Source organism: Prinia subflava, chromosome 4, assembly GCF_021018805.1.
Source record: "Prinia subflava isolate CZ2003 ecotype Zambia chromosome 4, Cam_Psub_1.2, whole genome shotgun sequence".
NCBI classification, from domain to species: domain Eukaryota; kingdom Metazoa; phylum Chordata; class Aves; order Passeriformes; family Cisticolidae; genus Prinia; species Prinia subflava.
In genome coordinates this window covers 9,164,538-9,192,478 of record NC_086250.1, presented here as the reverse complement: position 1 = coordinate 9,192,478, position 27,941 = coordinate 9,164,538, and the positions used below count along the sequence as shown (strand labels likewise).

Genomic DNA, 27,941 nt, shown 5'->3' with positions numbered 1-27,941 from the left:
CCCAAGGAGATAAGAGCCAGAGCTCTCCTTCTTGGGGTCCTCTTCCCAAACACCTTCCTGTATAGAAAATTTGGTCTAACCTCTGCCAGACTGATGCACCTGAAGAATGCAGCTTTCAGCACAGATCTTTGCTGCCTATTACTGAAGCCAGCACCTCACCTCTTCCCTTTGTGCCAGCAAAAGTGCAATTACAGCTATCCCCACAGCAGGACAAGCAGCATTGCTGATGCAAACATGGGGAATTACCCCAGCACTCCAAACCTTTGGCCATTCTTGCACTTGCTCTAACAGAAGGTGGCAAAGATGCACCCTGCTGTTTTAAGTCTTGTCTCTCCTCACAGCTACAGCTTATGAGCAGTTAAACATGGGTGCAGCCACTAGAAATTTCCAGCCAGTGGGGCCCACAAAGGATAGCTGTTATCACCAGTAACATAATCCAGGCTGGAAGGGGAACACACATTAGGATACCAGGAGCTCTCCTTCCTTCAGTGCCCCACTGCAGTCATTCACTAAAAGGAGTATCTACAGAAGACCTAGATTGTAACTGGTTTTTGTGTATTTTTAGGGCAACCAAGAATGGTCCCATCCAGCAAAATTTCCAGTTCCTAATTCTAGCTGCTTGCAGCAGTTTCTGCCTGTCTGAGGGTCATCTGTGCAGCTGGGGTAATAGTAACCCCTCCTACCTCACAGCCATACTCTGAGGATTAGGCAGGGTGTGGCTGCTCAGTGTACTGAATATGCAAAGGCCTGTTATAAACCCCGTATCTGATTGCAACCATAAGCAAAGTCTTATTTAAGCAATCCCTTCCCCAACAAAAATATATCAACTGCTCACTCTGTTCTTTCCTTCCGTGTCTTTTTGCCTCCAAGTTCTTTCAGATAACAAAACATATTACTAAGATATTTTCCTTTTGTGCTGTAAAGTTGTTTACTACAAGTAACACAGATTTTTCACACAATGTAGTGTACATACAGTTGTTTTGGCTCATTCTGGTATCACACTTGTACTGGAGGAGTCTCACTGCCCAGTCAGGGAAAGCCCCACTCCCACACATCAGATATTCACAGTTATCTATTTCCCACTGTGCCCACATTCAGGGAACACCCTTTCTCCAATTCCATCAACTTTATGAACTTGGGACATACAGAATCAGTTATTTCTTGTTCCCACGAAGCACAAAACTGTATTTCTCTACCAAACCATAGTTTAAAACCAAGCTGGTGGTTTTGCACATGCTTTGCTTGATACTTCTCTATATGTCTCCCATATCAGTTAATACCTTTTCTTGCCTTTCAGTGCACTTTGTTCACTCTTTTTAGCACTCACAACAAAACCTTTTACAATGCCACCTCTTCAATTAAGCTTTCAAAGGCAACATTCTAGTAGAACACAATTATAATACATTTCAGGGCAGATTTGCTTCCATACTGCCTCACTGAAAATGAGATTTCTGATCGTGCCAGTTTTCACTGCATATTTCACAATGCAGCATATCTCACCTTTTCTTGTTCTGGTCTCTTCTAAAGTCACTTTGCTATGACCACCAGAGTCACAATCAATCCATCTTTCCCCTTTTACACTCAGATGCTTATTTTCATGTCTGATATTACTGTTACCACACACTCAGCAACTGGATAGGCAAAAATGACGCTGGTAGGGAATGAAGGAAGAAATGTCTGTGGGGCATCTGGTAACACCCACTGGGCAGTTCAGCTGTCATGATTCTTCTAGACACACAGACACAAGTTTTAGCTGCTTTTCACAGCCCTGACCCTCCCCTGTGACAGAGCACACACTACAATGACATAACTTGCATGCCTGGCCTTGCTCTTCCAGGATAAGGCACATTTCATTGCTCCAGCATACCTCCAAATCGCTCACTTTGCTCTCTCTGCCCCTCTTTTAATGAAACAGCTCAGTTTACTCATTGTGCTGGGGCAGGAAGACAAGGTCAGCTGTAGGAGTGATGTGAGAGGATGACTGCCTTCCCAGATGGCACCAGAACAAGCAGTGTTCACCCTGTGCTCATAGGACACCTTACAGCCTTCGTTTCAGCCTTTTTCAGCCTTCCCCACATGCCCTGACAGAATATTCCCTCTTCCCAGCTGTGCCCAGGGATGAGAAGAGAGTGTCAGTGCAGTCATGTATTCCCTATACACATCACCAGCTGTTATTAAGAAATTACTGGGTGACTTGAGGGGTAAACCCATCTCCCTCAATCACTTGCACATGTAAGAAAACATGCCACAACCCATAATTTGCTGTAAAAATTGTGGGATAGTCCCACTTCCCTCTGCCTGTCTCCCCACAGCATTCTCTCTCTGCTCCAGGGTTTGTCACAGCACAGAGTCTTGACAGGGTTGTGTGTTGAACTGCAGCCTTGCCAGTGCTATCCCTCCCTGCCCATCCTGAGATTCTGCTGGCCTGTGCCTGGGACGTGCCCTTCCAGGAGAAAACATCTTGCCTAGGAATTGGACTTCAGTGATCCACGTGGGTGCCTTCCAACTCAGAATATTCTACAGTCTTGTGGGGAGGGGTAGAGAAAGGAGAGGAAAGTGCATCATTCTCAAAGCACTCTAAGATCTACCAGCTCTACTGTATCCAGACTCAAGCCTAAAATATCTTCATGTGCAAAGCAAGTCACAGAAAAAGAGAACAAACAACGAGAAGAGTTACTTGAGCCGTGAGCCATACCAACCATCAGGCCTGAATCCTCTCTTTTCTAAATACTGTGCACTGTTCCTGTCCTGAAGAGCTGGCAGCATACTCAGAACACCCCTTCTCCCCTAAATCCAGCAACAGAATGGAAATAGATACACTGCACCTTCACAACTTTACTAACAGCCTGGCAGCCCTCCCCTGTAAAACCAGACAGTGATCTTGGGGCACCTCAGAAAGGAGAGTGACTCAAATGCTGCAGCTGGATTGCATTTCATGGTCTAGAGTTACCCTTGGATGCCTGCACTATAGAACACCTACAGCAAAACTTCTGCATCTAAACTCAGGCTTAATCCAAGGATTTAGCCTGGAACCCAGACCCACTAGAGATTTCTGATGCTAAGGCATCAGAGCTTTCCTAGGCACTGGTATGGCATCTTTTCCTGTGAAAGCCATACTCCTCCCATCTACTCTTCCAAGTTTCCACGAGCCCCTCATCACAGATGGCAATCTGTAGTGAAGATTGAAGGGCCCAGGTAAGATTTAAGCGGTTCAAACAATCTGTGTAGGCATTTTTGATCATTACACCTGTAAAGGTGAGTGTAAAACACACATACCATATAGCTTACACATCCTGACTTTTTGCAGCTGCCCAGCAAGATCATGGGCAAAGCATCTTCTTCTTCTAGTCCTCCCAACAGTGGCCTTTGTGTTAGTTTAGCACTGCTTTAGCACATCTATTTCTATTACTAAGTGAATATGCAAGTGTAGCCATGGCAGCTACTTTGTGGCAGATGTGAACAGGGACCACTTCCAACTAGTTACAGGTCTGCTTGTAACCCACACTCCTGTCCCCTGATCATCCCTGGGCTTCCACAACCTGAATAAATCATGTTCAGGCCCTAACATGACCAGGATCCTAATGCCCTCCCCTGCCTCCAGAGGGTGTATTTTGGATTCATAAACTCTACTGCTGGATTTGTTGATGAAGCAGGAGCTTTCCCTCACCTCCTCCAGTCACAACCTGTGCAAGGCTGGGTCTGCTCACCAGTGCACAGCCCTGCTCTGCCCATGGAGGGGATCACCCAGGGCACCACCCCAGCCTGGTCCAGGTAAGGATTTGGGAATTTCTGTGTATGATCTGCATTAGGAACCCCAGTGCTTAATGACTCTAAGTGCCAGCAAGACCACGGGCAATGAATCTCACACACTGAGTCCCTGCCTGCAGCTGGGTGTCCAATCTGAGATCACAACAAGGTGGTTTGGTGTCCAAACGTCACACATTTCTCTGTGACACTACAAATAGGATATGTTTTCAGGAAGGGAATTCATGGCCATCTCTGCTTTAATGCAGTATTCTCCCAGTAGCAGGTTCCTGTCCTTCCTCCCACCTCAGTTCCCTCCTTGTGTGTTACCCAATTACAGTTTCTTCAGCCACTCCTTCTCCACCTCTCCTAGCATCAGAACACCCTCTATTTTGTATACATTTACATATGTATGTCTGTTTATCTATGTACATTTGTACACATGTCATGGTAATCACCTTCCCTCTTGTTAATTTTTCCCACTATCAAAACCAATAACCCTCTCCCTGACCTTGCACTGAACTTGTACTAAAGTCATGGGAATTTCTTCTTCGACTTCATTTCTCTTTAAATCCAACCCTCCAAACATGAGGTCAAAACAAGTCCCCACGACAGGCTCTGTTCCTCATCCTGCAGTGTTCTGCACGGGACTTGAAGGAATGGTGTCTGAAATAATAGATGGGGAATGGATTTTGTCTCAACAAACCAAATCTACTTGAAGGGCAAGAAAGCTGGAGTCATTTGTTAATGGAAGAGACAAGATTAATGAAGCTTTCCCAAAAGGGCACCCCACCTTGCTCAGCACTGAGCACCACGGAGAACTCACATCTAGAACGCATGAATGCATTAATCTGGAACTTTTCTGCACCACTGAACCCTTCATAGGTAGCAGTGTGTCACAGCCAAGGCTCAGACCTCCTTCTTCTTACTTAAAGAGTTAAATGCTCTTTCCCACACAACAAATTTCAACACACACTTCTTAACCAAAGACATAAAAGCAGCTGACCTAAACCCAGTCCTGGCTAAACCCAGTTATCCCAAGCCATGCAACAGAGTTAACCTGCACTCCTCAGTAAATCAGGGCAGCTGCTCTCACATGTCAGCTGCAGAGGAAGGGCAAAAAGATACACTGCCTTCTATGAAGATTTAAGGTATGGTGTGCTTGTGACTACTCTTAGTTTCACCAACTCTTCACCTTGCCAAAAGGAGTTCCATCCTCTGCCCTTTCTCTTCTGGTGGCAGAGGTGCATGTGTGGTCTCACAACAAACCGCAGCAGAGAACCAGCAGAGATGACAACAGCCAGGCACGACGGCTTCTTTCAACAGCAGTGCCAGCTGAGAGGATTTGTGCAACCACACAGCCTGTTTATCCAAGCACAGAAATGTAGAAACTAAATGTGTGATTCCCTCTGGCATCTAATCCTGCTGTTGGAAGAGGTGGTCCCTCACCACATTTCTCATGCTCGGTGTCACACTACACTTCTTCAGCAATCTCTCTGGCAACAAGGCAGGCTAATCCAACTTTCATACTTTTTATCTTTAGGGAAGGGAGTTAATATCCAGTTGGACTGGACTGATCTCAGGCTATTTGGTCACCAGAGCCGAGCCTAGGGAAGCAGCAGGAGCTTGCAGTCAGGACTGGATGGGACCTGGATTGTTCCTTCAGCAGCAGCCTGTTGTGCTGCTGGGCTGCTCATCATGTGAAGCCCAGCTCCAAGCAACTCGAGTTGTTCAATCACAGTTCCTGGGAAGCCCTGCCTGCATACAGACACCATGCCAGGCACCCTCCACCACTGCTCTAAACCACACAGATCACCCAGACTCCAGCTCCACGGCTGCCTCTTCCCAGAAGGAAAGGTTCAGCACAGCTAACAGCCATGGGCTTGCAGCACCACAGGCCATTTTTTAGCTGGAACGTGTCATCCTGGCAGCAACAGGCCCTGTCACCTGGCACAAAAACTTATAGCAAGACTTTGTGGTTAGAAGCCAGGCCGGACAGATGGAGATAAGAAATTAGCGAGGGTAATCAGCCATTGGAATAATTTACCTGGGGAACCAGTGCAGCCTATCACTTGATATCTTGAAATCAAGACTAAGTACTTTTCTAGTAGAATTTTGGATTCAATGCAATGATAACCAGCTGGGAATGTAAATACCTGCCAGGGGTAAGGCAAAGGTATCTGTCCCCAATTGGCTGATGCTCTGAATATCAACTGTGTGATTACCTCAGGAAAGAGGGAAATAACCTCTCTGTAGAGTCCAAGTGCCAAAACAATAGCCCACAACAGCATCTGCACTGAAGTCACTTCTGAATACTTCATTAAAAGATTCAACAGGAGCTCAGTGAGGAGCTGCAAAGCGGAAAGGAATTGCAAAACTTCTGAGGCATGACTACTGAAATAAACTAGCTGTGGATAATTTAGCCAAACAGTAACTAAGCAAACAACATCAACTGGAAAGATACCAGATGACAGAAAGCACAGTAAACTCTTAGAATCAAACATCCTTGGAAAAAAATGTGATTCCAATTAAGAATTTGAAATCCCTTGCGGGCTGTTCCTTAAATTTTGCCTGGGATAACTGTGGAGAATGAATGTAATACGAATACAAAGTAATTAAATAAAACAGCCCACTTTAAACAAGACTCCAAAGTAGATTACACTAAAAAGGAAAAAAATCAAAAAAAATCAAAAACTAAAGAATAATTTGGCTCTTTCCTGCTACAAAGCATATGAAATAAGTGAACCATAAGAAAGGATAAGATTCAACAGAACAAGCACAAGAACATCCATCTAAAGTTAGTAGGATGAAATGAAAAAAAAAAAACCCACAACAACAAAAACCTGGCCTGTGGGACAGACTCTTACCATTAAAATCTATCAGGATGCACAAGAGGTTCCCAGAGGAAGTATTTGTGTCCCACTATTTCAGAGAGCAGGAGCATCAACCCCAAGCCCAGTCACCTGCTGTCACGAGCGACTGGACCACGTAACCCCACTGAGACTGACCCAGACCACGAGGCTGCTGTACTGACAGGACAGTAAAAATGCCATCCTCCACCACCACCTGGCAAAACGAGGTTCTACTCAGAGGCCAGCTGAGCTCTTCCTAACATTAACAAAAACAAATGAGAACTCAGATTTGTTACAACTTCAAGCCTGATTATGGATGCCTCCTCCTCGTCCAGTTCAGGTGCAGTTCTGAAATCTGGGTCACCCATACATTATTCCTCCAAACCAAGCCACCTCCCTCTGCTGCAACCCTTTAAAAGGACTCTGTCCTTATCCCAGCCATCTCTAAGTCATTTAGGTTATGAGAAACTCCAAAACACCGAGGAATCAGGTCACAAAACTTCCAACGACACATTAACACGTGTGGCTTGGTCCAGGAGGAACAGGTACCCAGCTCCAGGAGAAACCAACACGGGCATCCACATCCAGCAGCACCCTGGCAAAGTCTACAACAAGTCAACACCAATGAGCTGAGCTCACACCTCTGACCCCATAATTCCTACCAGGTTTGATGCAGTCTTAGCCAATATCTGGGAATAAACGAAGCATCAGGCAGGGACAAACATGGGTGCTGGGAGGACGATGGGCCAGGTGAGAGCCGTGGGAGCTCCGAATCCGCCCCCGGCAGGTTGGCTGGGGCGCTGGGGTTGCCATCGGAGCTGCTGCGGTGGCCGGGGCTGCGGGAAGGAGGCAGGAAGCGAGCGGCAGGCAGGGATCTCGCCTTTCGTTCCTCTGCCTTCCCTCCGTGACAGGCCATAAAAGTCACGAGGCAAGCAGGAAAACAAGGAGGTGTCCAGAGTTCAAGCACAGCACCCCCGCGACTCCCGGGCCGCAGCTCCCGGCGGGAGCCGAAAACCCGGCGAACACCGTGGGATCTCGCTGCTGCGTGGGAGGCACCATTTCTGCGGGAAGAGGCTCCTGCTGCCGCTTGGCAGCCGAGCCTGGGACCGGGCCTGCGCTCCGGGCCCTCCCTGCTGCCGGCGGCGGGCGGGGGAGCGGGGGGCGGCGGGCGCGACGGGCGCTGCCGTCGGGGCGCGGAGCCCCCGGCCGGGGATGCGGCCCCCGGGACCGCCCCGGGCCGGGCGGACCTGAGCCGCTTTCGCCGCCCCCTCGGGGGGCGCCGGGGCTCCCGCGGCGGCCGCGACCCCGCGGAGCTCCGCGCCCCGATGGCGCCCGCACCGGGCCCGCCGCGGGAGGAGCGACGCTCTCCTTCCCCGGAGATCCCTCCTCCCGTCCCCCTCGGGTCCTAAAATGGTGGGTCGGCCGCCCTCCCTCCCCTTCCTTCTCCCCCTTGTCCCGTCCCCCCCGCGCTCCCGGAGCCCGCCCGTCGCCCCCGCCCCAGCGCCGCGGGGCAGCCGCCCCTCCGTCCGGCCCTGCCCGGGCTCCGCGGGGATCCGGCGCCAGGCCCGCGCCTCTCCCGGGAACACGGCAGCGGCGGTCCCGGGAACACGGCAACGCCTCTCCCGGGAACACGGCAACGCCGCCCCCGGCGGCCGCCCTTACCTGCGCCGGGCTCACATCGCGGGGCCGGGGCCAGCGCTGCCCCCCCCGGCGCCCCTCGGCCGCCGCCTCGCCGCCGCCCTGCGCGGGGCCGCAGGTATGTCATGAGTGCCGAGCGCGGCTCCAGGTGAGCCGGGCACACCTACAGGAAGGCAGGCGGGCCGCCCTGATTGGCGTGCGGGGCCGCGGCCGCGCTCCGACGGCACCGCGGCGGGGCAGGGCAGCGCGGCCGAGGGGCCGCGGCGGACACGGGGCTCCGGCCCCGCTCCGGCCACAGCCCCCCGACACGTCCGAGCGGAAGGTATTTTCCGTAATTTTTTCTTTTTTTTTTTTTAATGTAGTGGTAATAATGTGGGTGAAGGTCCTAGAGGGGAAAGCCACACGAGGAGCGGCTGAAGTCGCTCGGTTTGCTCAGCCTGGAGAAGACTGAGGTCAGAGCTCACTGGAGTTCTGCAGCTTCCTCACAGGGGGAGGAGGAGGGGCAGGCGCTGATCTCTGCTCTGTGACCAGGGACAGGACCCAGGGAACGGCTGGAGCTGTGTCAGGGGAGGGTTAGGGTGGATATCAGGGAAAGTTCTTCCCGCAGAGGATGGTCAGGCACTGAACAGGCTCCCCCGCGCAGTGGTCACGGCACGCAGCCTGACAGAGCTCCAGGAGTGCTTGGACAACCGTCTTAGGCACAGGGTGGGATTGCCGCCGTGTCCTTTGCAGGGCCAGGAGTTGGACTGGATCCTTGTGGGTCCCTTTCAGTTCCAGACCTTCTGTGATTCTGTAATAACTGTGTTCCTCTCAGGTTTAGACACAGTGCTTGTTTGCTTTGCCTCTGGAGTGCACCTGACCCACCAGCCCAGGTGTCCAAACCAGCTTAAGAATCAGAGGTGCTTTTTATTTTTTTAAGCTTCCTTCATTACCCGAATCTCTTGTTTTCCCACTCCTTAACTTCACTTGCGTGAGCCCTTGGTGTTTCCTCCAGCAGGCAGCTGGGGGTTCAAGGAAAAGTGGTGGGTTATCCTAGGCTTTATAGGATTACAGGATCCCAGGCAGGATTACATCCAAGATTGTCAAATAAATGTAAATTAATGAAACATCTGAATACAGAAGAAATTGACCAGGACGTGGGTAGAAAAACTCTGTAGGCTGCATTAAAAAGCTGAATCGACAGCTACAATTCCTGGGCATCTGTCTCTTGTAGATACACAGGTGCTTAAAGGGATACAGGATTTATGTGAGGGTGCACTTTGCCATGGTGTATTATATAGATCTTTGCTCACCAAAATTGCAAAGTGTGCAAAGAATTATCTTAGACATCATCCTTAGGCTGAGGAAGGCATTACCTATATTATATATTCTATCTCTTCAAATTGGTATCCAGAGTTGTCTGTTTGCTAAGTCTGTTTTTTCCTCCTGATCATTTCCTGAGGTTTGCAGGTGTGTATCCTCCAGGATGTGCTCTGAAGATTTCAGCAAAAGAGAAAGAGGGAGCTTGGCTCAACCACCAGAGAAACCCTTCAGCCCACAGGCAGGCAATCCTGAACCCTTCCTTCCCTGCGAGACCCGTGTGGAGTCTCCCAGGCAGGAAAACTCCCCTCAGAAGTGGCACAGTGAGAAGTTTCCCCAGCCAGCCACAGAATCATCCTTGTGCCTGCTGTTGCCTTCTGATTCAAGTACTCCTTTCATTCATTTGTGTGGGTGCCTTTTTTCAGCAGAGTGGATCAGCTCCTGCAGCTGAGATTCCCATTCCACATCACTGCATTTACAGTCAGCAGCAAGGAAAGGGATGCTTCAAATTCCCAGAAGCTGACTCTGGATCATGTCTCTCTTAGTTTGGTGTCAGACCTCTGGGACGTTACATAAATAGCCAGTGCATCTTCCCACTGCATTTTCTGAGTTCCTAGCAGCTGGCAGCGGGTTGGAGTTGGTCATCCTGACTGGAAAACTGCTCCTCTTCTATCCAGAAAAGGGCAACTTACTGACTGAGGTGGGCTTAACCTCTCCCCCTGCCCTTGGCACCTCCAGCAGCTGCAGAGGCAGTTTTCTGTTCAGTTTTGTGAATCATATCTTGAGATACCTTGCTTTCTCTGCCTGCTGCACAGAGAGTTTGAGTGCCTGAACACATCTGGAACCCAGCACAGCGTGAGTGCCTGTCCCAAGCTGGGAGTATCCCAGGTGGATTGGGCTGTGCTGTGTCTTAGCCCACCAAACTCTGGGCTGCAGCAGCTGAGTGCCTGGTATGCCCCTTTCCCTTCAAGGACATACCTCCTTGGGGTGTATACATATATATATGTATATATGTGTATCCCTGGTGTGTCCCTTCCCTGCAAAGAGGCCCAGCAACACCAAGAGCAGAACCCTGTACCCTGAAGTGCTCCTGCTTCCTGCAGTGCCTTGTCCTCTCGGCAGGCTGAGGGGCACTTGGGACATTAACCTCCCACTCCTCCCACTCCAACATCCTCCTCGTAAACATCCCGTCCCGCTCAAGTCCTGTGCTGTCACATCCTCTCTGCTCTGCCCAGACGCTATTCTGGGTTTAGTTCTATATGCAGAGCACACAGCTGGGCATGCCAAAATCCAGGCAGGCAGCAGGACAGAACAGTAACTTGGTTCAGCTGCTGACATATCACAAGTACTGCAGAGGAGGGGAGTTGTTTAAGGGTCTTCTTGAAACTAAAATCATCTGCTTGAGCCCTCATTGGGAAGCCAGTTTGCTTCCCTAGGCATGTTCAGTAGCTGTTCCTAACTCCAAGCAGACTCAAATGTGCATATGGCATGAAAAGCCTTGGTAGTAATGGAAGGGAGCAGAACAGAGAGCTTGGAACTGCAGCAGAGTAAGTTTACACAAGCAGCAAGTTAAACACCCATCCCCGGTGAGTCAGTCCTGGCCGTTTCCTTCATTTCCTCCAAGGCTCACTGGGAACATCCAGCGGTAGCGGCCCTTCTGAAATCCAGTTGTCTCCTTTCCTTCCCCTTGTTTACAGCTTTCCTTCAGCAGGGAGCAGAGTTCCAGCCTCCAGCACTGCACTTTCGCTGCAGCAGGCTGGGAGAAGTGCTGACCCTCCCCTGGCCTCAGCTCAGCTTTGGTACCGCAGTGCTTTTGTTGTTGTTGTGGGTGCCAGCGCCTTCCTGAGCTACAACAGGTGCTGAGGTAAGAAAGGAAAAAGTGTCACAGTTGCACAATAAAGCTTTTTAAAAATCTTGAATGCAGCTGTATCATTGACAGAGGTTCTTTCAGCCTGGTAGGGCAGAAAGGATGCAGTGGGGTATTACATTGCTTTTAAGTGTGCAAACCATCCCTCAGAGATACGGGTTGGAGCTTCCCTGCTTCAGACTGAGGTGTATCTCATGTTGTGATTTCCCCACATGACAGCAGCTAGGGAGGAGGACTATTTTTAGCTTTTGTTTCTTGGTTTGTTTACAGGAAGTTCTTCATTTGTAGGAGTGAGCTGGGGTGTCTTAGTCTGAGAATCTGCTTCAGTGCCAGCTGTGGATGCAGTTACAAGGGTGAAATCCTGCTGTTGTTTGGGAGAGGCGTTATTTATCCTAGGTGCTCAAGAAACTATGGGCTTCACACAGACATATACTGATTTCTGGGATCTTTCCTGAAATTTGTTCAAGGAGATGTCCAGGTGGCTGTGACAGAAAAGTTTAGCAAAATACAGAACTGGGAAATTGCTTTGGGTGATGTGGCTAGAAATGCTTTTCTTTGTGAAACTAGTTATAAATCCACATTGCTGATGTGACCTGAGTTAAAAACAGTAGCTCTGAGACAAACCCCATATTGTAAAAGAACATGAACACCCCAAGACAAGAACAGACCAAAATGGACTTCCCCCATTTCCTTCTCAAGTGCCTTCTCCTGGGAATTCCAAACAGCCTGCAGCCAACAAGTGACCTAGATACAATGCTGTGTTTGTTCTTATGGAGTAAAACCAGGAGAAAAATAATCCACCCAAATTATATATCTTTATAATCCTTGTTCAACTTCATCCAGGGTTGGTTTTTTTCATACAAAAAGCAGTAAGAATTGTTTGTACAAGTGGATACCTGCATGTGAGCCATGGAGGGATTGTTTTTTGTCATGATGGATTTATGGACCAGTTACACTGAAGGTCTGCATTGGATGGATGAAGTGTTAATGGCCCATTTAGTGTACTGTACAAATTTTTTCCAACATAATTGCAGTGCTTGGCCTGATGTGCAAGTCGGGCCATTGTACTGCACAGCTAAATTCCCCTTTTTTAACAGGATCTGCCAGGAAAATTTAAATAAATGGACAAGGCTACAGACTGTCTTGAGACAAAGGCTGCTCTTAGGGGCATGAGAGTATGGGATAGTCTGGAGAGTCCCTGCCTGTCAGCCATGAAAGGTGGTAAAAGAATGTTTTTATTTGCACACATCCTGTAGCCTGACATTGCCCAACAGTTCACTTGGTTATAAGCTCCTGCCTGTTCTAAAAGGGATGAGGTGGTTCTTGTGGATGTCAGCCTGGGGGAGGCTGCTGGCCTTTCCCAGCTCAGTTTACAGCTGCAATCCAGACTGATATTAAGGAAAACGAATGCTCATGCCACAGCTTCAGAAAGGTGTGGGCTGCACACATGCAGATGTTGTCTTCATTGACCTTCCCTGATTTTGATGGAATTGAGGGTAGGAATGGCTGGTCTCAAGCAGCAGGCAAGATTGCCTCAGATGTTACTTTAGTTTTTCTAAGGGTGTAAAAAATGTCAACTGGGCAGAAAGCAACACAAACTGCTGCTCAAAGCATAGCTACAAACCAAAGAAAGAAGAAAGAAATCCCCACAATGCCTCTGCTGCTCAAGATCTCAGATGAACAACTGCAGCAAACATGACTCAGAACTTCACATCTATTTGCTTATGTACTGTTTTTCAAAAGACATAAGGAAATAGCTTAAAAGTTAGTCCAATTCCTTTAAAATCCTTTTATTTGGGTTTAATAAAATATGGATTCCTTTCACAAGCAAGAAGCTTCTTTGGGGGGAAAAGGAGCTGTACTAAAGGGGTTATATTCTCTGAAGCAGTTACCCAGCCTTTAATGATACATACTGTGGTTAAAGCCACCTGTTTCCTACTCACCAGTAGCATTTGGAAACTCACTGATGGAACTCTCAGTGGAACTCTAGTGGAACAGTAGTAAACTCTTACATTTTTAGGAGGATTTCTCTCAGCCAAACTTGCAAAAATTACATTTGATGTACATAATGCAGTATAATAGCACATTTTTTTTCTTCCTGTGGCATATGTGGCTTTTTAAGCCTTATTCCCACCTGATTAATTTATGGAGATTTATATTGAAGTGTCTGTGCAGGTAAATAACACAAACTTGAATTTAAAGGTGTTTTTTTTTCAAAATACATAGTTCAGTGGAAGAGTGGTTTATGGCCATGAACATTAATGAGGGTATTTTTTGGTACTTTACTCTGAATGTCAGCAGTGTCTTTTACTGAATAAAATGATTGCAATAATTTCTGGCCTGGACTCCACACATATCAGGAGGTCTCTGGGCTGCCTGAGGAGGACCCACAAGAGATACCCAGAAAACACAATACCTGTAAACAAGGATCCAAAAAATAAAAGCAACTTGAAAAACTCCAGTGCTTCATACTATTAAGATGCCTCCAAAAGGGCAGAAAGACATTACGGAGAAAAAAAAAAAAGTGTACTGGGGGAATGAGTAGTCAGACAAAGAGGAAGACGGGAAAGCTTTTAGTGGGCTTTGCCTTTTCTCCATTATCCAAAGTTTTAAGCTTTGGTAATCCAGGATCACAACATTGATATATCCAGAAATACCACAAACAAATTTTGGAAAAACTTATGGAGAACTGGTTATGCAAATATTTCCAAACAGCTGTTCTTATACAGCAGTCAATATAGGCAATTCCAAGCTCGGTTACAATTTCAAGGAAATCTTTGGGCTAATCCTTTTTCTCCCTGAGATGCTCCCTGCAAAGGATACCCCAAGCTGTTTGTTCCTGACAGGTGTCTTTCCCAGACTGAAATCTCCAGTTGCAGCTCCAGGTTTCCTGTAGCTCCAGGGAGCCTTTGGGAGGCAGCTCTTGGTTTCCTGTGGTGCTTTCCATTTCCGTGTTGTAGGATTCTAAGCTCTGCAAAAAGCTGGATTTTCCTCCAAATCCTTCTGTGATTGTTCTGCTGCAGCTAAATCCTTGTGCAAATCTGAAGCAGAGCCCTCATGCTGCAGTAAATTGTTGCCCAGCCCATGCTTTCACATCCATGTGCAGGTAATTGCTGGATTGGAGTCTCAGCCTTGCCCTTTACCTCACCTCACACACTGGTGTTTCCCTTCCTTCCTCAGCAGTGAGAAAATGCCTAAAGAGAGAGGATCCAGGATAATGAGCATTGTCTGCTTTTCCCCTTTGAGAAGTCCTGGAGAACATTACTGGGACTTTTAAAATACTTCCGCTCCATTTGGAAATGCTAAAGCAAGAACGTCATCAGTCTTCCTCTGTACTTTTATATATGGTGTTGATGGCAATAACGTCAGTTGAGCTGCAGAGGGGGCTGACATTTAAAGGCTTCTGTAGAAATGATTCTGAACAAACCAATCAATTCACTTCCAGAACATCTAGAACACTTCCTTCTGCCTTTATTTCTCTCTTTATTTCTCTCAGATTTGAGTAGGCTGCTTACCCTGTGGTCATTTCTTCAGGCTTTCTGCTCCAGCTACGAACCCTAGAAATGAATTAGTGTAAGGGAAAGGTGGAATATGGACAAAGTCACACCACTGCAGGTACTGGTACTCTAGTCCAGACTTGCTGAAATAGTTGGGACCTCTACAAAACTGAACATGGAGAGCAGAAATGAAAGCAGCATGCTGCCTTCGAGGGGCTTGCCAAACATTCCTCTGGTTCCAGCTGAAATGGAGGATGTGGCTGTGTAGGAGCTGCACGTGTGCAGGCTTTTCCCCATGCAGGCAGCTGCAGCACCTGAGTGTGTGCAGCCAGGTGGAGGATGACACTCAGCAGCTTTCCCCTGTGCTCAGAACAGAGGCAGCTGCCTCTGCCCCAGTCCCATCCTGCCCATCCCTACCCACTGCAAAACCACTGTGCCAGGAAGTCACTTCTTCCTAGGTGAGATCCTCAGATGATAATGTCCTACAAGTGTTGTTGCTTGTGGTGTAGGTCAGCAGTAATGACTCAGGCCAGCCCTTCACCTTCCTGCCTCTTGCTGGCTAGACACAAAATCCAGCCCACAAATTAAGCTGTCCCATTTACCAAAAAAGAGGATCCCCTGTTCATTAAAAAAACACACACAGAAGTCCTTAGTTTGTATTAAGGTCCTCTTCAATAGCTGTGAAGTCAAGCACTTAAAAGTTCAAAAATCCCCAATTCTCCCTGCATTCCAGATGTACTGTTTGTGATTTTTGCTTTGGTTATCTTGGTAGAGAGAATTACACATAGTGTATCTTTTAACGAGATAAACACAGTCATTTTTCATCATCTCAGTTTTTGCAGGGGAGGATAAACAAAGCTGAAATGTGCTTCCCTCTCTGTGCAGTGTCTTTGCACAAGTGCTGGAGGTGGAGATCTGCGAGCCTGGATGTGTGATAGTGCAGTGCCCCCTCACGGGGAGCTGCTCCTGGCGCTGATTCCTGGCTGCATCCAGGTGAGAGAACAGCAGCCCAAACACCCTTCTGGTCGCTGTACCTGCTCCTCTGTGTCGGTGGTTGTCCATCAGCAGGTTTAGAGAGCCACTTCCCTTTTCCTCCCTCAGGCAGCTTTTGTTAGGATTGGGCACTGGATTACTTTTAAGGCTTTCTCTCAGAGTGTTCAAGAAATATCCATCGTTTTATTGTAGTTTCACCTTTTAAAAAATCAAATCTCTGGGATTTTTTGCCACCTGTGGTGGCTTTTCTGGAGGCCCTAAACTTGTGGAACATGAGTCCTGTAATTAGATAATCAATCTCATAATAAAAAATGAGTACATATTCCTGAATCATCTCCATGATGTTGGTCTGTTGTATACTGAGAGAGGATTCCCTGTGCCCCTCAGTTCTGAAAAAAGCAACCTTTCCCTTTTCCCATAGGATGTGAGCTTGCACAGAAATACAATCATGCACACAGGGTGGGAAAGCATTGTTTGTTTGGAGTTTTGATGCTGTTGTTGAGGGGCAGACTGAAGCAGGATTGTTTCCTATGAGCAAAGGCACATTTTTCATGAATTTTCATGAGCTTTTGTTCTTAACACACAAAAAGGGCCTTTTTTGTGATTCACACTGTGTGATATTTTTATTTTTCTTTGCATTTAGTAAGGAACAGCACAAGAATAATCCTGCAAATAAAACATAAAAGCAGTGACCCTATAAAAAGAGTGGGGGTTTCTGCCTCAGCCAAAAACTTGGTTCATTACCATGGAGGCTCAGGGTGTAAAGTGGCTGTGGTGAGGGCCACATCCTTGTCCTGTGGTCAGCGTGCATTGTCACAGACTCTTCTTTCTCTTCTGACATTTTCACACCTCCTGAGACACGAGTTGAAGTGCCCAAGGAATCAGAGAATAAAAGAAACAAAGACCAAAAGGTTGTTTTAAAGTTACCTTGTCACAACTGTAAGTAGATGTTTGATGTTCCATTCCCAGGACCTCCTTCTCCCTTGTTAGTGATTCTCAAAAAAAACATATGAGGCCCATCACCATCATCTTAGTAGGGTACTCACATCCAACCCTTCTGCTACCCCTGGAGCATTGTCAGATTGTTCTCTGTAATTTTGGGGGTTGTGCCTCAATTTCCCTGCAGGATTCCCAGCAGTAGCTTGGATATCTTTGCCTTTACCTGGTGCTGGAATGCCTGGCAGGTCTCACAGTGAGCACGTTTCATTCAGGGGCTGGTTTCCTGCTGAGGTGCTTTCATTGATGCTGAGTAAGGAAAGGTGAATCCTGGCTCCAGCTCTTCTCACTAGAACCAAACAGATCAGGCTTTTCTCTGGGGTCAACCAGCTGATCCTGAGTCAGGTCAGAATTCCCACGGAAACCCTTACCACATATATGCCCTGTGGGAATCTGCCGAGATTATTTCAGCTTAGATACCCACTCAAAAACCCTGTAACTCTGTGTCCTTTAGGTACTCCATTACAATAAGATGTCCTGGTGGCCTTAATTACTCCTGCTGGACTGGGAAGGTTGGAATGCCTCTCTATCTTGGGAATATTCTCTGCAGTGGATCCCAAAAGATCCATGTAGTCTGGGTTTTCCTCCAGTGCCTGAGGTATATTACGGCCCTGTATCATCAGAGGGTGGAGAGTTGACTCTGTGATCTTGCTGTGAGGCTGGCCCAGCCCACAGACATCTCAACAGGAGTAAAAGTGCTTCACAGAATATAAAAGTGGCTGCAGCTTCTCTGCATGGGAGCAGGAGATAACAGAAGAGAAAGGTTGGTTGCAGGAAGGAGGTGCCATGTGACAGAAATAGCAGTAAAAGGTCTTGGCAGCATTTACCTGCTCAACAACTGCAGGTTTCTTTGAGAGGAAAGATCAAAGTTTTCTATCCAAATAATATTTTGAATTTAAATGCCTGCATTGAAATCAGGACTTTTAAATCTATAGTAGCTTTGTTATCCAAATGCGAAACTTTTTACTCATCACCCATATTTTTAATGATCTATATGACATGCATGGATGGCTTTTAGTTTATTTTTGAAAAGGATAGATGGATTTTTGCTTTCCAAAGGCTAGCTTGGGGGATAGCTTGGCAGTCCATCCTCTACTGCGAGAGCATGGTGATGTCTGGTTAATTTCTGGTGCAGGAGGTTTCACAACCTCACAGATAATATTTTCCAGCTCCGGCTTACGCAGAGAAAGTTTTTGCAACATCTACTCTTAATCTTTTCTCCTGTCTTCTTTTCTTTCCTGGAAATTAAGCTGGTTAGATCTTATCTCTGTCCTTCCAGCAGTGTAGTCGCTGCCTCTCGTAATAGCAACCTCTCGTGTACTGCAACTGCACTATCATGTCTTGCCCTATTTCCAGCCCTCTCCTCTAGACTCAATAAACCCAGTTCCCTGATTTCTTCCCAGAGGTTGTTTTGCAAACCACTTATCACTGCAGATGTGTTCCCACACCCAGCCCGCACCAGCCTGGCTGTTTGCTGTTCCCAGTCCCGTGCCAGTGGTGGCTCCTTGCTTCTCCCCGGCCGTGTGCTGCTGCACCCCTTCCCTGTTCCCAGTGGCTTCCCGCGGTGGGGTTGGCCAGGATTCCTGCGTGGGTGTGGGGGGCCCTGCTGGGCCAGGTGCTGGCAGCAGTGCCAGGCCCCCAGGCCCTGCCGAGCGCAGGAACCGGCATGTGCAGCTCGCTCCTCGTGCCGCCCAGCCTTGCCAGGAAACCAGAGTCCCTGTGGGACTTCAGGGCTTTGTCCTCAGTTCCCAGGTTCAGGAGAGTCGCCAGCTCTCTCCTCAGGGGCTCCCAGATTGCAGAATCAGAGAATGGTTTGGGTTGGAGGGGGCATTAAAGCCCATCTCATTCCAAGCCCCTGCCATGGGCAGGAACACCTTCCACCATCCCAGGTCAGAGCTCCATCCAACCTGGCCTTGGACACCTCCAGGGACGGGGCAGCCACAGCTTCTGTGCCAGGGCCTCAAAACCCTCACAGTAAAGAATTTCTTCCTCATACCTAATATAAATCTACCCTGTCAGTTTGAAGCCATTCCCCCTTGTCCTGTCACTCCAGGCCCTTATTGTCTCCATCTTCCTTGCAAAGACCCCTTTGCATACTGAAAGCCACAAAAGGTCTCCCTGGAGCCTTCTCTTCTCCAGGCTGAAGAGCCCCAACTCTTTAGGCCTGTCCCCATAGGAGAAGTTATGTAATTTCTGATTGATTTCTGGTAATCTCCTTTGGAGATTCTCCTAGGGGAAAAGACGTTCCCATCTTCTAAGGAGTGTGAGCATTTCAGGAATTCCTGAGGAGGAAGAGCTGCCAAAGAACAGGTGTAAGTCTCCTCCTTCATTTTAGGAGCATCAGCTTCCAGGATCAGCTGGAGTTATGTAGCCTCCTTGTATCAGCTATTCAGTGGAAATCACGGTCCCATGCAGTGCTATAACACCAAATCCTTCCTTTCTAAAGAGTGCAAACAGTATCTAGAGAGCTCATTATTACCAATATTCTAAATAATGCTTTATTATAAAACTGGCACATTCTGCTGTCATTTATTTCACTCTCTTCCCAACACCCTTCTCCCCCAAATTATCCTTACATGATTCCCATGTGCCCAACAGATTCAGTGACCCCAAACCAGGTATTTTATTCTACTGCCTGGACAAGATACTGCTTAAAATGCCAAAAAACATGGATAAGGCAGTTTCTCTGCTGATCCTCCCATGGGGATACCAGTAAGAGCTCTCTGCTGCACCTGGCCACTGATCCCTGGCTGTAGGAACCTGCTCACCTCTGACTCCTCTACATGCTTGTATTTGATTGAAATGAGACAGCTGGTTCCCAATGGGAAGCTAGCAGCGGGATTAAAAAAAGCTGTATTTCCTTCAGAAACTAGACAAAAAAGCATCCCCAAGCCTGTCAAAATTACAGCATGAAATTAATTTCCAAATCTGAAAATATGTATTAAAATCAAAGAGAGCTTCTGAACTGTCTTTGATTTTGAAACTTCTGGGAGAAATGGACAGTTAGGTGGTGATTCATCTGACCTGTTTTAGGTGTCTACCTTAGGAATAGGTGAATCATGCCCTAGAAATGCTGCTTCAATATTTGAAAAAGGGGCTTTTCTTATTTTGTTTGATGATCTAGTCTCTCTTTATTACTTATAATATGTTACCATTTTTTTAATACTAAGTTAATCTTTGCTCAGGATGAGGATGGGCTGATATTTTTTCTGAGAACTGTGGTTTCAAAAAATCAGCAGTTTCACTCCTGTGATTTTGCAGTTCGTGTTCTGGGAGGGATGTGTGGAATACAAACAGTGAAGTCGTAAGACCAGAGAAGACAGAAGCCCAGAGGGGAAAAAGGTGAGCAAGTCAGAATCTGAAACAACACAGTCAGGAAACGCAGATGATGTGGTTTCTGTAAAAAGCTTGTTGGTTCAGTTAGAAGGAAAGGGAATTTGTGTATGCATAGCTGTAGTTTTACTAACTGTATATAAAAAAGGCAGATTATTTATTGCACACACTATCCACTATCATTATATTAGATATTGTACAATATCAGGATATACTGTTAGAGATTTTACGTGTGTGTGTGTGTGTGTGTACTGTTGTAAACTCCAAATCTATGGGTAGAGCAGCTTTACAGAAAAGGACCTGTGTGTGGAAAATGGTGGAATCATTAATTTTTTTCCTATGCCCAGTGATCCAGCTTTTTAAAATTGCTGAGACAACTCTAACCCTTCAGTATAGCTAAGAAACACCTGCAGGTGGGACCTCACTTAAGGGATGGTCTCCTAATGTAAAGATTAACTCATAGGGATGTAGACTTGAGCTCTAATTCATGTTCCTGTGGTTGTCTCCCAGCCCTAGGCCAGGTTTAGAGGTTCTTTATCACAGATACTTTATTCTCTCTGTTGTATTTACTTTCCCCTCCCACTGAGCCTTTGTCAAGAGCAACTAATGAGCTGCATTCAGTGTCCTTTTTCATGTACAGGCTCTTAAGAAATCTGTATTTAAAAGTAGAAATGTGTTCATAAACGTTACGTATGAAAAGGGTGATAGACTGAGGGATAAAAGTAATTCTGTTGAGCAGAAATAACACGCTGTTATTCAAAGTAAGCAGCATCCGAGCTATTCATGGAATGGCATTTGTCTTCAATAAATATTTTACATAATACATACAAGTTATTCATGGAATGGCATTCATTTTTTATAGAAGTTTTATGTAATGCTGGCCACTTGGGACTCCCAGGAATTAAAGATTTGATAACAACATGGTCTTTCGTCTTATTTTCCATAATTTTGATCTCAGAGCTACAAAAGGGGTTGTGATGTGAGGTTTCTTTTTTTTCAGTTCCAGGCCCCCTGAACATTTCCAGTCAGCTGCTGTACGTGCAGGCCTACTAAAAAAACTTTGCTTTTGTTTGTCATCTCTCACAGATCACTCAGTATTTGTCTTAATGCCCTCCTCCAAAACATCAGCAGCTTGTAAATTGGGAATTTGTGATGTGTCTGTGATGACTTCAGTTTTGGGAGGTATGGGATGCTATTTTAAAGCATAACTGGTGGGGGGCTTGCCTTGTTGCAGGTACTGATGACAAATTCCCCTGGAGGCTCAGACATTAATCAATGAGAAAAGTGAGTGTCAGGAGCCTGGTTATGGAGCCATGGGGGCATTTATGGACAGCCTTTGCTGGAGGTGGGTGTGGGTCACAGCAAACTTCAGCCAGGAGGAGCAGGAGATACTTTGCCTACTGAGTCATGCCACCAAATGTGCTTTTTACAATTATTAACAGTGAAATTCAGTGGAAGAATGAATCAGGTCATTGGTATTTAGTTTGAACCAGAGTTGAGAAACTCCAAGTGACTGTGCAGGAGGGAGGTTACCATAATGATTTGCATCATCCAGGGAAAACATGTCCTTGTGCTTACGCCTTTCCTTGTATTTCTTCTTGCTTATGTAGGAAACCTGTAGGTATAATAACCTGAAAGGCTTTTAAAAATTTCCTAAATGAAATCGCTGCTTGTCATCCTTGGATGCAGTTCTGAGATTTTAAAAAAAGCCAGTATTTTCACAGCTTTGTAATCTCCTGGGACAACCCCAAAATAAGTGGTGGCTTTGTCCACGTTTTCAGAGTGCTGCTGCAGTCATGATCATCATAAAGAAAGGAAAACACACTAATGAACCATGCAAAGCAAGATGATTTGTGGTTGGACTTAATGACCTTAAAGGTCCTTTCCAACCTAAAAGATTCTGAGTAGTTTTGTTTGACCTCATTGTGGCCTTCCAATATCTGAATGGAGACCACAGGAAAGATGGAGAGAGACTCTTGACAAGGGCCTGGAGTGACAGGACCAAGAGGGAATGGCTTCAAACTGACAGAGAGTAGGTTTAGACTAAATATTAGGAAGAAATTGTTCGCTGTGAGGGTGATGAGGCCCTGGCACAGGTTTCCCAGAGCAGCTGAGGCTGCCCCATCCCTGGAAGTGTCCAAGGCCAGGCTGGACAGGGCTCTGAGCAAGCTGGGATAGTGGAAGCTGTCCCTGCCCATGGCAGGGAGGTTGGAACCAGATGACTTTTAAAGCTTCCTTCCAACCCAAACCATTCTATTCTGTAAATCCTTTCTGTACTTCTGCCTTTGGATAGAGCAAAGTCTTCATGGAACAATATCCCCACCATTTCCTGCCCACAGCAGCAGTTGGTCAGGCACCAAGGAGCAGGTCATACGCCTCAGTAAGTGATTTTAATTGACTAAATAGATTTTTCAGCTTCTGAATAAATCTCTAAATTTTTAATTATACTTTGCATCTTTGTGTCAGAATCACTCTCTTTTGGCAGTGGCCAGTATTTAGCATGTGTCTCAGGCATGGGTTTTGACCACTATAAAGACATTTTGCATACTTCTGGGTAGCTGCTCATGGCAAATTTTGACAAATTTTGGTCTCTGCAGGACTAGACCTTTAAATGTACAGGCTGGCCAAACAGGTAAGGAAGCTGTGAAGAACTGCTTTGCTTGCCAGCAAAGTTGTTCAGGCTCCCTGCATTCAGCTTGCCTTGATTCATGCAGAAAGGGGCAGCTGTACCAGACACAGGGCCATTTCCTTTCTGTGGCACAGACTTGAGAAGTTCCCTAGGCTTTTTTTTCTTACATAAGAAGTAAGACATGGAGCTGTAGAGAAGTTTAAATAACTGCTGCCAGCCATTTAGAGCAATCATTCATGATTGTGGTTTCCCACTTGGTACCAGTGATGATTAAACTCAGCTAAGCCTCTCCTCTGCTTCCCTCAAACATTTTCTGCCTGCCACACTGACACAGCTGTTTGTGTGTCTGTACAGTGGATTGGATCAGGAACTGACCTAGCTAAAAATAACCAAGGGTAGAGTGGGAAACTATTACTTTTCAGCTACTGAAATTTCAATCTGCATTGTGCTGCAGCTGCACACAGAGCTGCACTGGCACCACGAGCAGAGCTCAGGAGGAAATGACCACAAATACACACAGAAGAGATGGGGCTTTTGGAAGAGAAGGAGGTGGCACCAGAGCTTCGATGAGATGAGCAGAATAGTACAAACCTGGCAGCTCCACTCCTCAGAGGTACTTAGCAAGAGATGAGCACCGATTGCAGCTGTGTGCCATCTGCTTGGAAAAGATTCCCGAACTGAACCTCCCCTGCAGATATTCCTCGTGTGCAAAAAGAGCACATTTCTGTTTAATGCCTTTGCTCTGCTTTCTCTTCACTCCCTGCTGCTCCTCCCAGGCTCTTGTTTGATGGCATGGATTGCATGGTGGTGTTACCAACTTAAGGAATCCTGAGATGTTTGTTACCACCCACCCCAGACTGCAATTTTCCCTCCCTTGTGCCAGCCTTGTTGTTTGTGGAGCTGTGCTGAGCACTGGATCAGGGAGCAATCCAAATTAAAAATAACCCAGCAGCGTGGCTGGGGATGGCAAGAGCTTTAGCCATCCAGGATAATCTGCAGTCACAAATCAGTGAGAGCTGTTTGCCATTTCAGGATGTCATGAAAGTCCAGCCTGAGAAATCCTATTTAATACAAGGAATATGAATCTTTCAGCCCCCCCAGAAGGGGCCTGGGGAAAGAGGAGGCAGGAATCCTTTGCCCATGTTCATACAAGACAAAAGAGCAAACCTCACTGTGCCCAGATGGCAGCACAGAACATTTTTACACAGGCTTTGCTTTAGCAGTCCTTCACATAATGCTTTGGAACAAAAGTTAGTGGCAGTGTGTGCTGTTCCGCTGATGGATGTTCCTCATTCTGTGGATTAGGGAGAAAGCTACCCAGATTCTTAAGTGTACTGCAAATCTGGGGGCTGTGCTATCCCCAAGAAAGGAAATAAAAGAGCCTTCTTCACAGACAGCTTCATGGTACAGAGTGAAGTAAGAGTTTGTGGATGCATTCCAGAAGAGGATGTATTCCTCTTCTCTGCTCTAGAGAAACAATGCCACTGCTGTGATGCACCAGCACTAAAATTCATGATCACACCAGCAGTGACATCACTTTCACCTACTCACAGACTCAGAGGAAGCATCTGTAATTAGTCATTCTCTCTTGTATTCCAAGCTGTGTCTGGTTTTCTTCTGGCATCTCTCTTCAGTTCATGGTTCATGCCTCCTGGGTTGAGTATTTTTAAGTACCAGTCATTTCCTTTTTCTTTCCCGTCTGTTTCTGACTTGGCACTTCACTGCTTCTCTCCCTAGGAATGCTCCTGCTGGGAGGTGAGTGACTTGAGCATGGCAAAGATGTGAATCCAGAGACTAAGAGCCTGAGGAATTTCAGGATCTTCTTGGGTTACATTTCCAGAGAAAGGAACTCACTTTCTCTCCACATGCATTCCTGGCTCTGGTCACAAGGAGATGAAAGATGCAGGTGAAGCCCACACTCACATTGGCAGCTGCATCCCAAATTAGCCAAAGGCAAGAAAGTGCCTGAAGCTTAGGGCAGGAGGTGGCTGCCCTGAGGTAAACCCTGACTGCTTTCACAGCAACCCCTGTCCTCATGACAGCCCTGACAGATAACATCAAGGCTGACTATGCCAGGGAACTTGGATTCAAGGGTCCACGCCAAATACCATCATATTTTGCCATCTTCTTTCACCTAAGAATATGAGTTATGTTCATTGATCTTAATTCTTCCTTCTCTAGACACAGGGAGAATGTTGTTTCAGCCCTTTGCTCCCTGCATTCCCATTGCTGCTTCCCTTCTCCCAATAATAGTTAAAATACTTTTTTTTTTTTCATCTTGTGGTTCCTGTTTCACCCTACCTTCACATAAAGGCTTGATCATATGTCCAGAGAATTGGGAAGATGCCTGAAATCCCTCCAATGTGTACTATATGTAAACTCTGTTTTTCCTGTTTTGCTTGGTATTTCTGCCTGAAGGCATCAGGAGAAATCCAAAGGTCATCTGTTAAAGAAATCAGGCAAGAAAAGAAAGCAATTGGCCAGCAAAGAGGCACCTTCTTAAGAACAACAGCCAGGTGCAGAGCTGTGGCAAGAAACTCCCCAGTGCCTGTACTGGAAGAGATCTGCTAAGGCTGGGGAAAGGGAAGGACACACACAAAAGCTCTGCCATCTGTACAAGCAGGGGCACATTCTGCGGGCTTGGAGGTGCTCTGGGGTGAGCAAGGCGGGGCTGCCCTTTTGTGAGGGGAAACACTGACACAACAGCGACTGGCAGAGGAGTCTCCTCTGTGGTTCCATGCTTGAAGATGGGAAAGCACAAACACCTCAGGCACAGTCAGGCGGAGTTCAGCAGCGTTGTGGGCAAGGTCAGCTGGGGGGAAAGACAGAGCAGAAAATGGCCCAAGGCAACACACGAGCAGCAGGGCAACTGCAAGAGCTCTGGAAAGCAAAAAGAAGCAACTCCAGGTATGAGGGACCAGTAGGGGATCTGGGAAGTGGTGACCCTTCTCCCATGCAGCTGTTGTCACCTCTCCAAATTACATCTTCCCAGCAGCTCCAGGAAGTCCAACCCTCCCCCAGTCTTCCTTCCTAGCTGTTCATCCATCCCATTTCAATCCCTTCCACTCTCCCTTCCCCTCACGTGGTGGCCTGGTTCAGCCATTCACTACTACAATGGCAAAATGCTTTGGGACACCTTGACTTTGGCCCTGTTGCCTGTTTCCTCCTCCCTTTGCTCAGTCTCCTGAAATCTCCTGTATTTCCTTTTTTTTTTTTTTTTTTTAGAGATGGGGGCTCCTGCTGATGTGTCTCTGGCTATTCAGACCAGTGTTGCTGAGGTGCAGAAGAAACAGAACCTGAAAGAAAATTCTCCTGTGCGGGCAGGGACACTTTTGTTTGATATATCTCAAAAAAAGTTTCAGAGAATAGGCATAAAATACTTCTAAAAATCTGCTGAAAACACAAAACACACTTCTTTGTCCAAGATCAAAATAAATCTGTTTTTCCAGTCACAATGAAGCAAAGAGTGTAAAAAGCTGTATTTCAGTCATCACTATTACGTGTGGTTTTTTCCCAGCAGTGGACTGGAAAACTGGATCCTATATAACCCAGGTAGCTCTGAGAAAACAATCTCCTCTGAACCAGGTTCCTCTACCAGCAGGATGGTGTGTCACTGCAGAGAAAAAAGACAAACAACTTTCCCTCATAAAGGAAGGGTGAGCACTGAGTGCCCTCCTCTGGCTTTTCAGAGTCTTTCAGAAATGTGAAAAAATTAAGACCAGTTCTAAGAACATCCCTCAACTCCAGACTCTTAGGCTGAGAAAGTGATGAGAAACTCACTCTAGGGAGAAAGAAAGAAAAAAGGGAAGGGAGGGAAGGGAATGATAAAAAGAAGGGAAGAGAGAGAGAGAGAGAGAGAGAGAGGTAGAAAGTCGAGATAACAACACCAAGGTGACAGATTTTATTTGAGAGACGTCATTCATCCATTTGTTTCTCTCAGGTATTTCTAAACTGCCACAGTCCCACTGCAGGATCTAAGCACTATTAGCATGACAGAAATTTATAGTATTCTACATGCCACAACTGGCAGGAGCATTTTGGCACCAGCTGGTGACCACAGGTCTGGGATGGAGCATGCTGGGGATGCTCTGCTGGAATTAGAGCAGCCAATTTGCTTTTTCCAGTATCGTTCCCACTGGTCCTGAGGGAGGAGCTGGCTGGTAGAGAAGCCAGCGAGGCAGCTGCTGTCAGAGTGAACCTTCTGGTTCTTTCCTTTTTGCACATCCCCAGTACCTTCTGAATTTGTCTCGTGAGTTTATGCTGCCCACAAAGTGGTTAAATCCCAGGAAGAAGAGGAACATACCCTGTAACACCTGCAACAGCAAAGGAAGGGTTGGTATCCTCTCTAGCTACATGACCACAAAAAATAAAGGGCAAACAGGCCAGGAGAAATTAATTATTTCAGCCAAGTGACACTGAACAGGCAAAACTAACAGTGGCTGTGGAAAGGAACTCCAGTTATGTGCTTAGACTGAGAACAATCTCATCCTAGCTACTAGGGAACAGCTGTCAACCCTAAGGCCACTTTGATTTGGCATAGTTTAAAATAAATTAATAAAGATCTTAGAAATAAATCCATGTCAATCCTTTTAATTTACAGAGCATTGCTAAATATACACAGCACTTCACAAAGCATTGAGAAAGGAAAACAAATACCCTGAGGGTTGATGTGAAGGGGCAGACACCTCTCATGAGGAGGGGTGAGAAAACACCTGCACCTTGGCCATGTGGCAAATGGCATCTGATTCTAGTACCAGGGAAAGAGGATGACTGGGCTTTGGGATGCAGAATGAGCCCCTGGAACCCCCTGCACAATTCCAGTCCGTGCCTGGCGTATGTTGGAAGGAAGTGACCAAAAAGGGCAGTGTGGGCCAAAGGCATCACTATGTCCAGCTGACCTGGTGTGGCTTGTCCTTGTCCCCTCCCTTGTACCTGAGGCCTGGACCAGGAGCTGCACCTGGGATCACCCCCAGAGCACACCCAGGGATGCTGCCCACCCCCTGTGCCCTGCTGGTGTGACAGAAGGCGCTGGTGTGACCAGCCCTGCCCTCAGTGACAGCACTTGAAAGGTTTCTCCCCCGGGAAAGCCCTGG

At 46.9% G+C, this 27,941-nt stretch overlaps 2 protein-coding genes across 5 annotated transcripts in view; one reads left to right on the top strand and one right to left on the bottom strand.

Moving 5' to 3' along the window:
* The window catches only part of ARHGEF5 (Rho guanine nucleotide exchange factor 5), a 34,671-nt gene extending 25,022 nt beyond the window's left edge, over nucleotides 1–9,649 (bottom strand). For 2 of the 4 annotated variants that reach the window (XM_063395382.1, XM_063395384.1), the window contains exon 1: nucleotides 8,259–9,649. The gene's annotated coding sequence lies outside the window, so the exon portion shown is untranslated. Of the gene's footprint in view, nucleotides 1–7,258; nucleotides 7,490–8,258 lie in introns of those variants that run through there. The other 2 variants (XM_063395383.1, XM_063395385.1) reach the window with 1 other exon arrangement.
* On the top strand, nucleotides 1,646–26,065 carry LOC134549266 (collagen alpha-1(I) chain-like). The gene is made up of 5 exons (XM_063394833.1): nucleotides 1,646–1,654; nucleotides 7,354–8,352; nucleotides 15,783–15,890; nucleotides 23,303–23,461; nucleotides 24,586–26,065. Exons 1-5 carry the CDS (start codon nucleotides 1,646–1,648, stop codon nucleotides 24,631–24,633), a joined length of 1,323 nt encoding a protein of 440 aa, XP_063250903.1. The 3' UTR covers nucleotides 24,634–26,065.
* The last annotated feature ends 1,876 nt before the right edge of the window (nucleotides 26,066–27,941 follow it).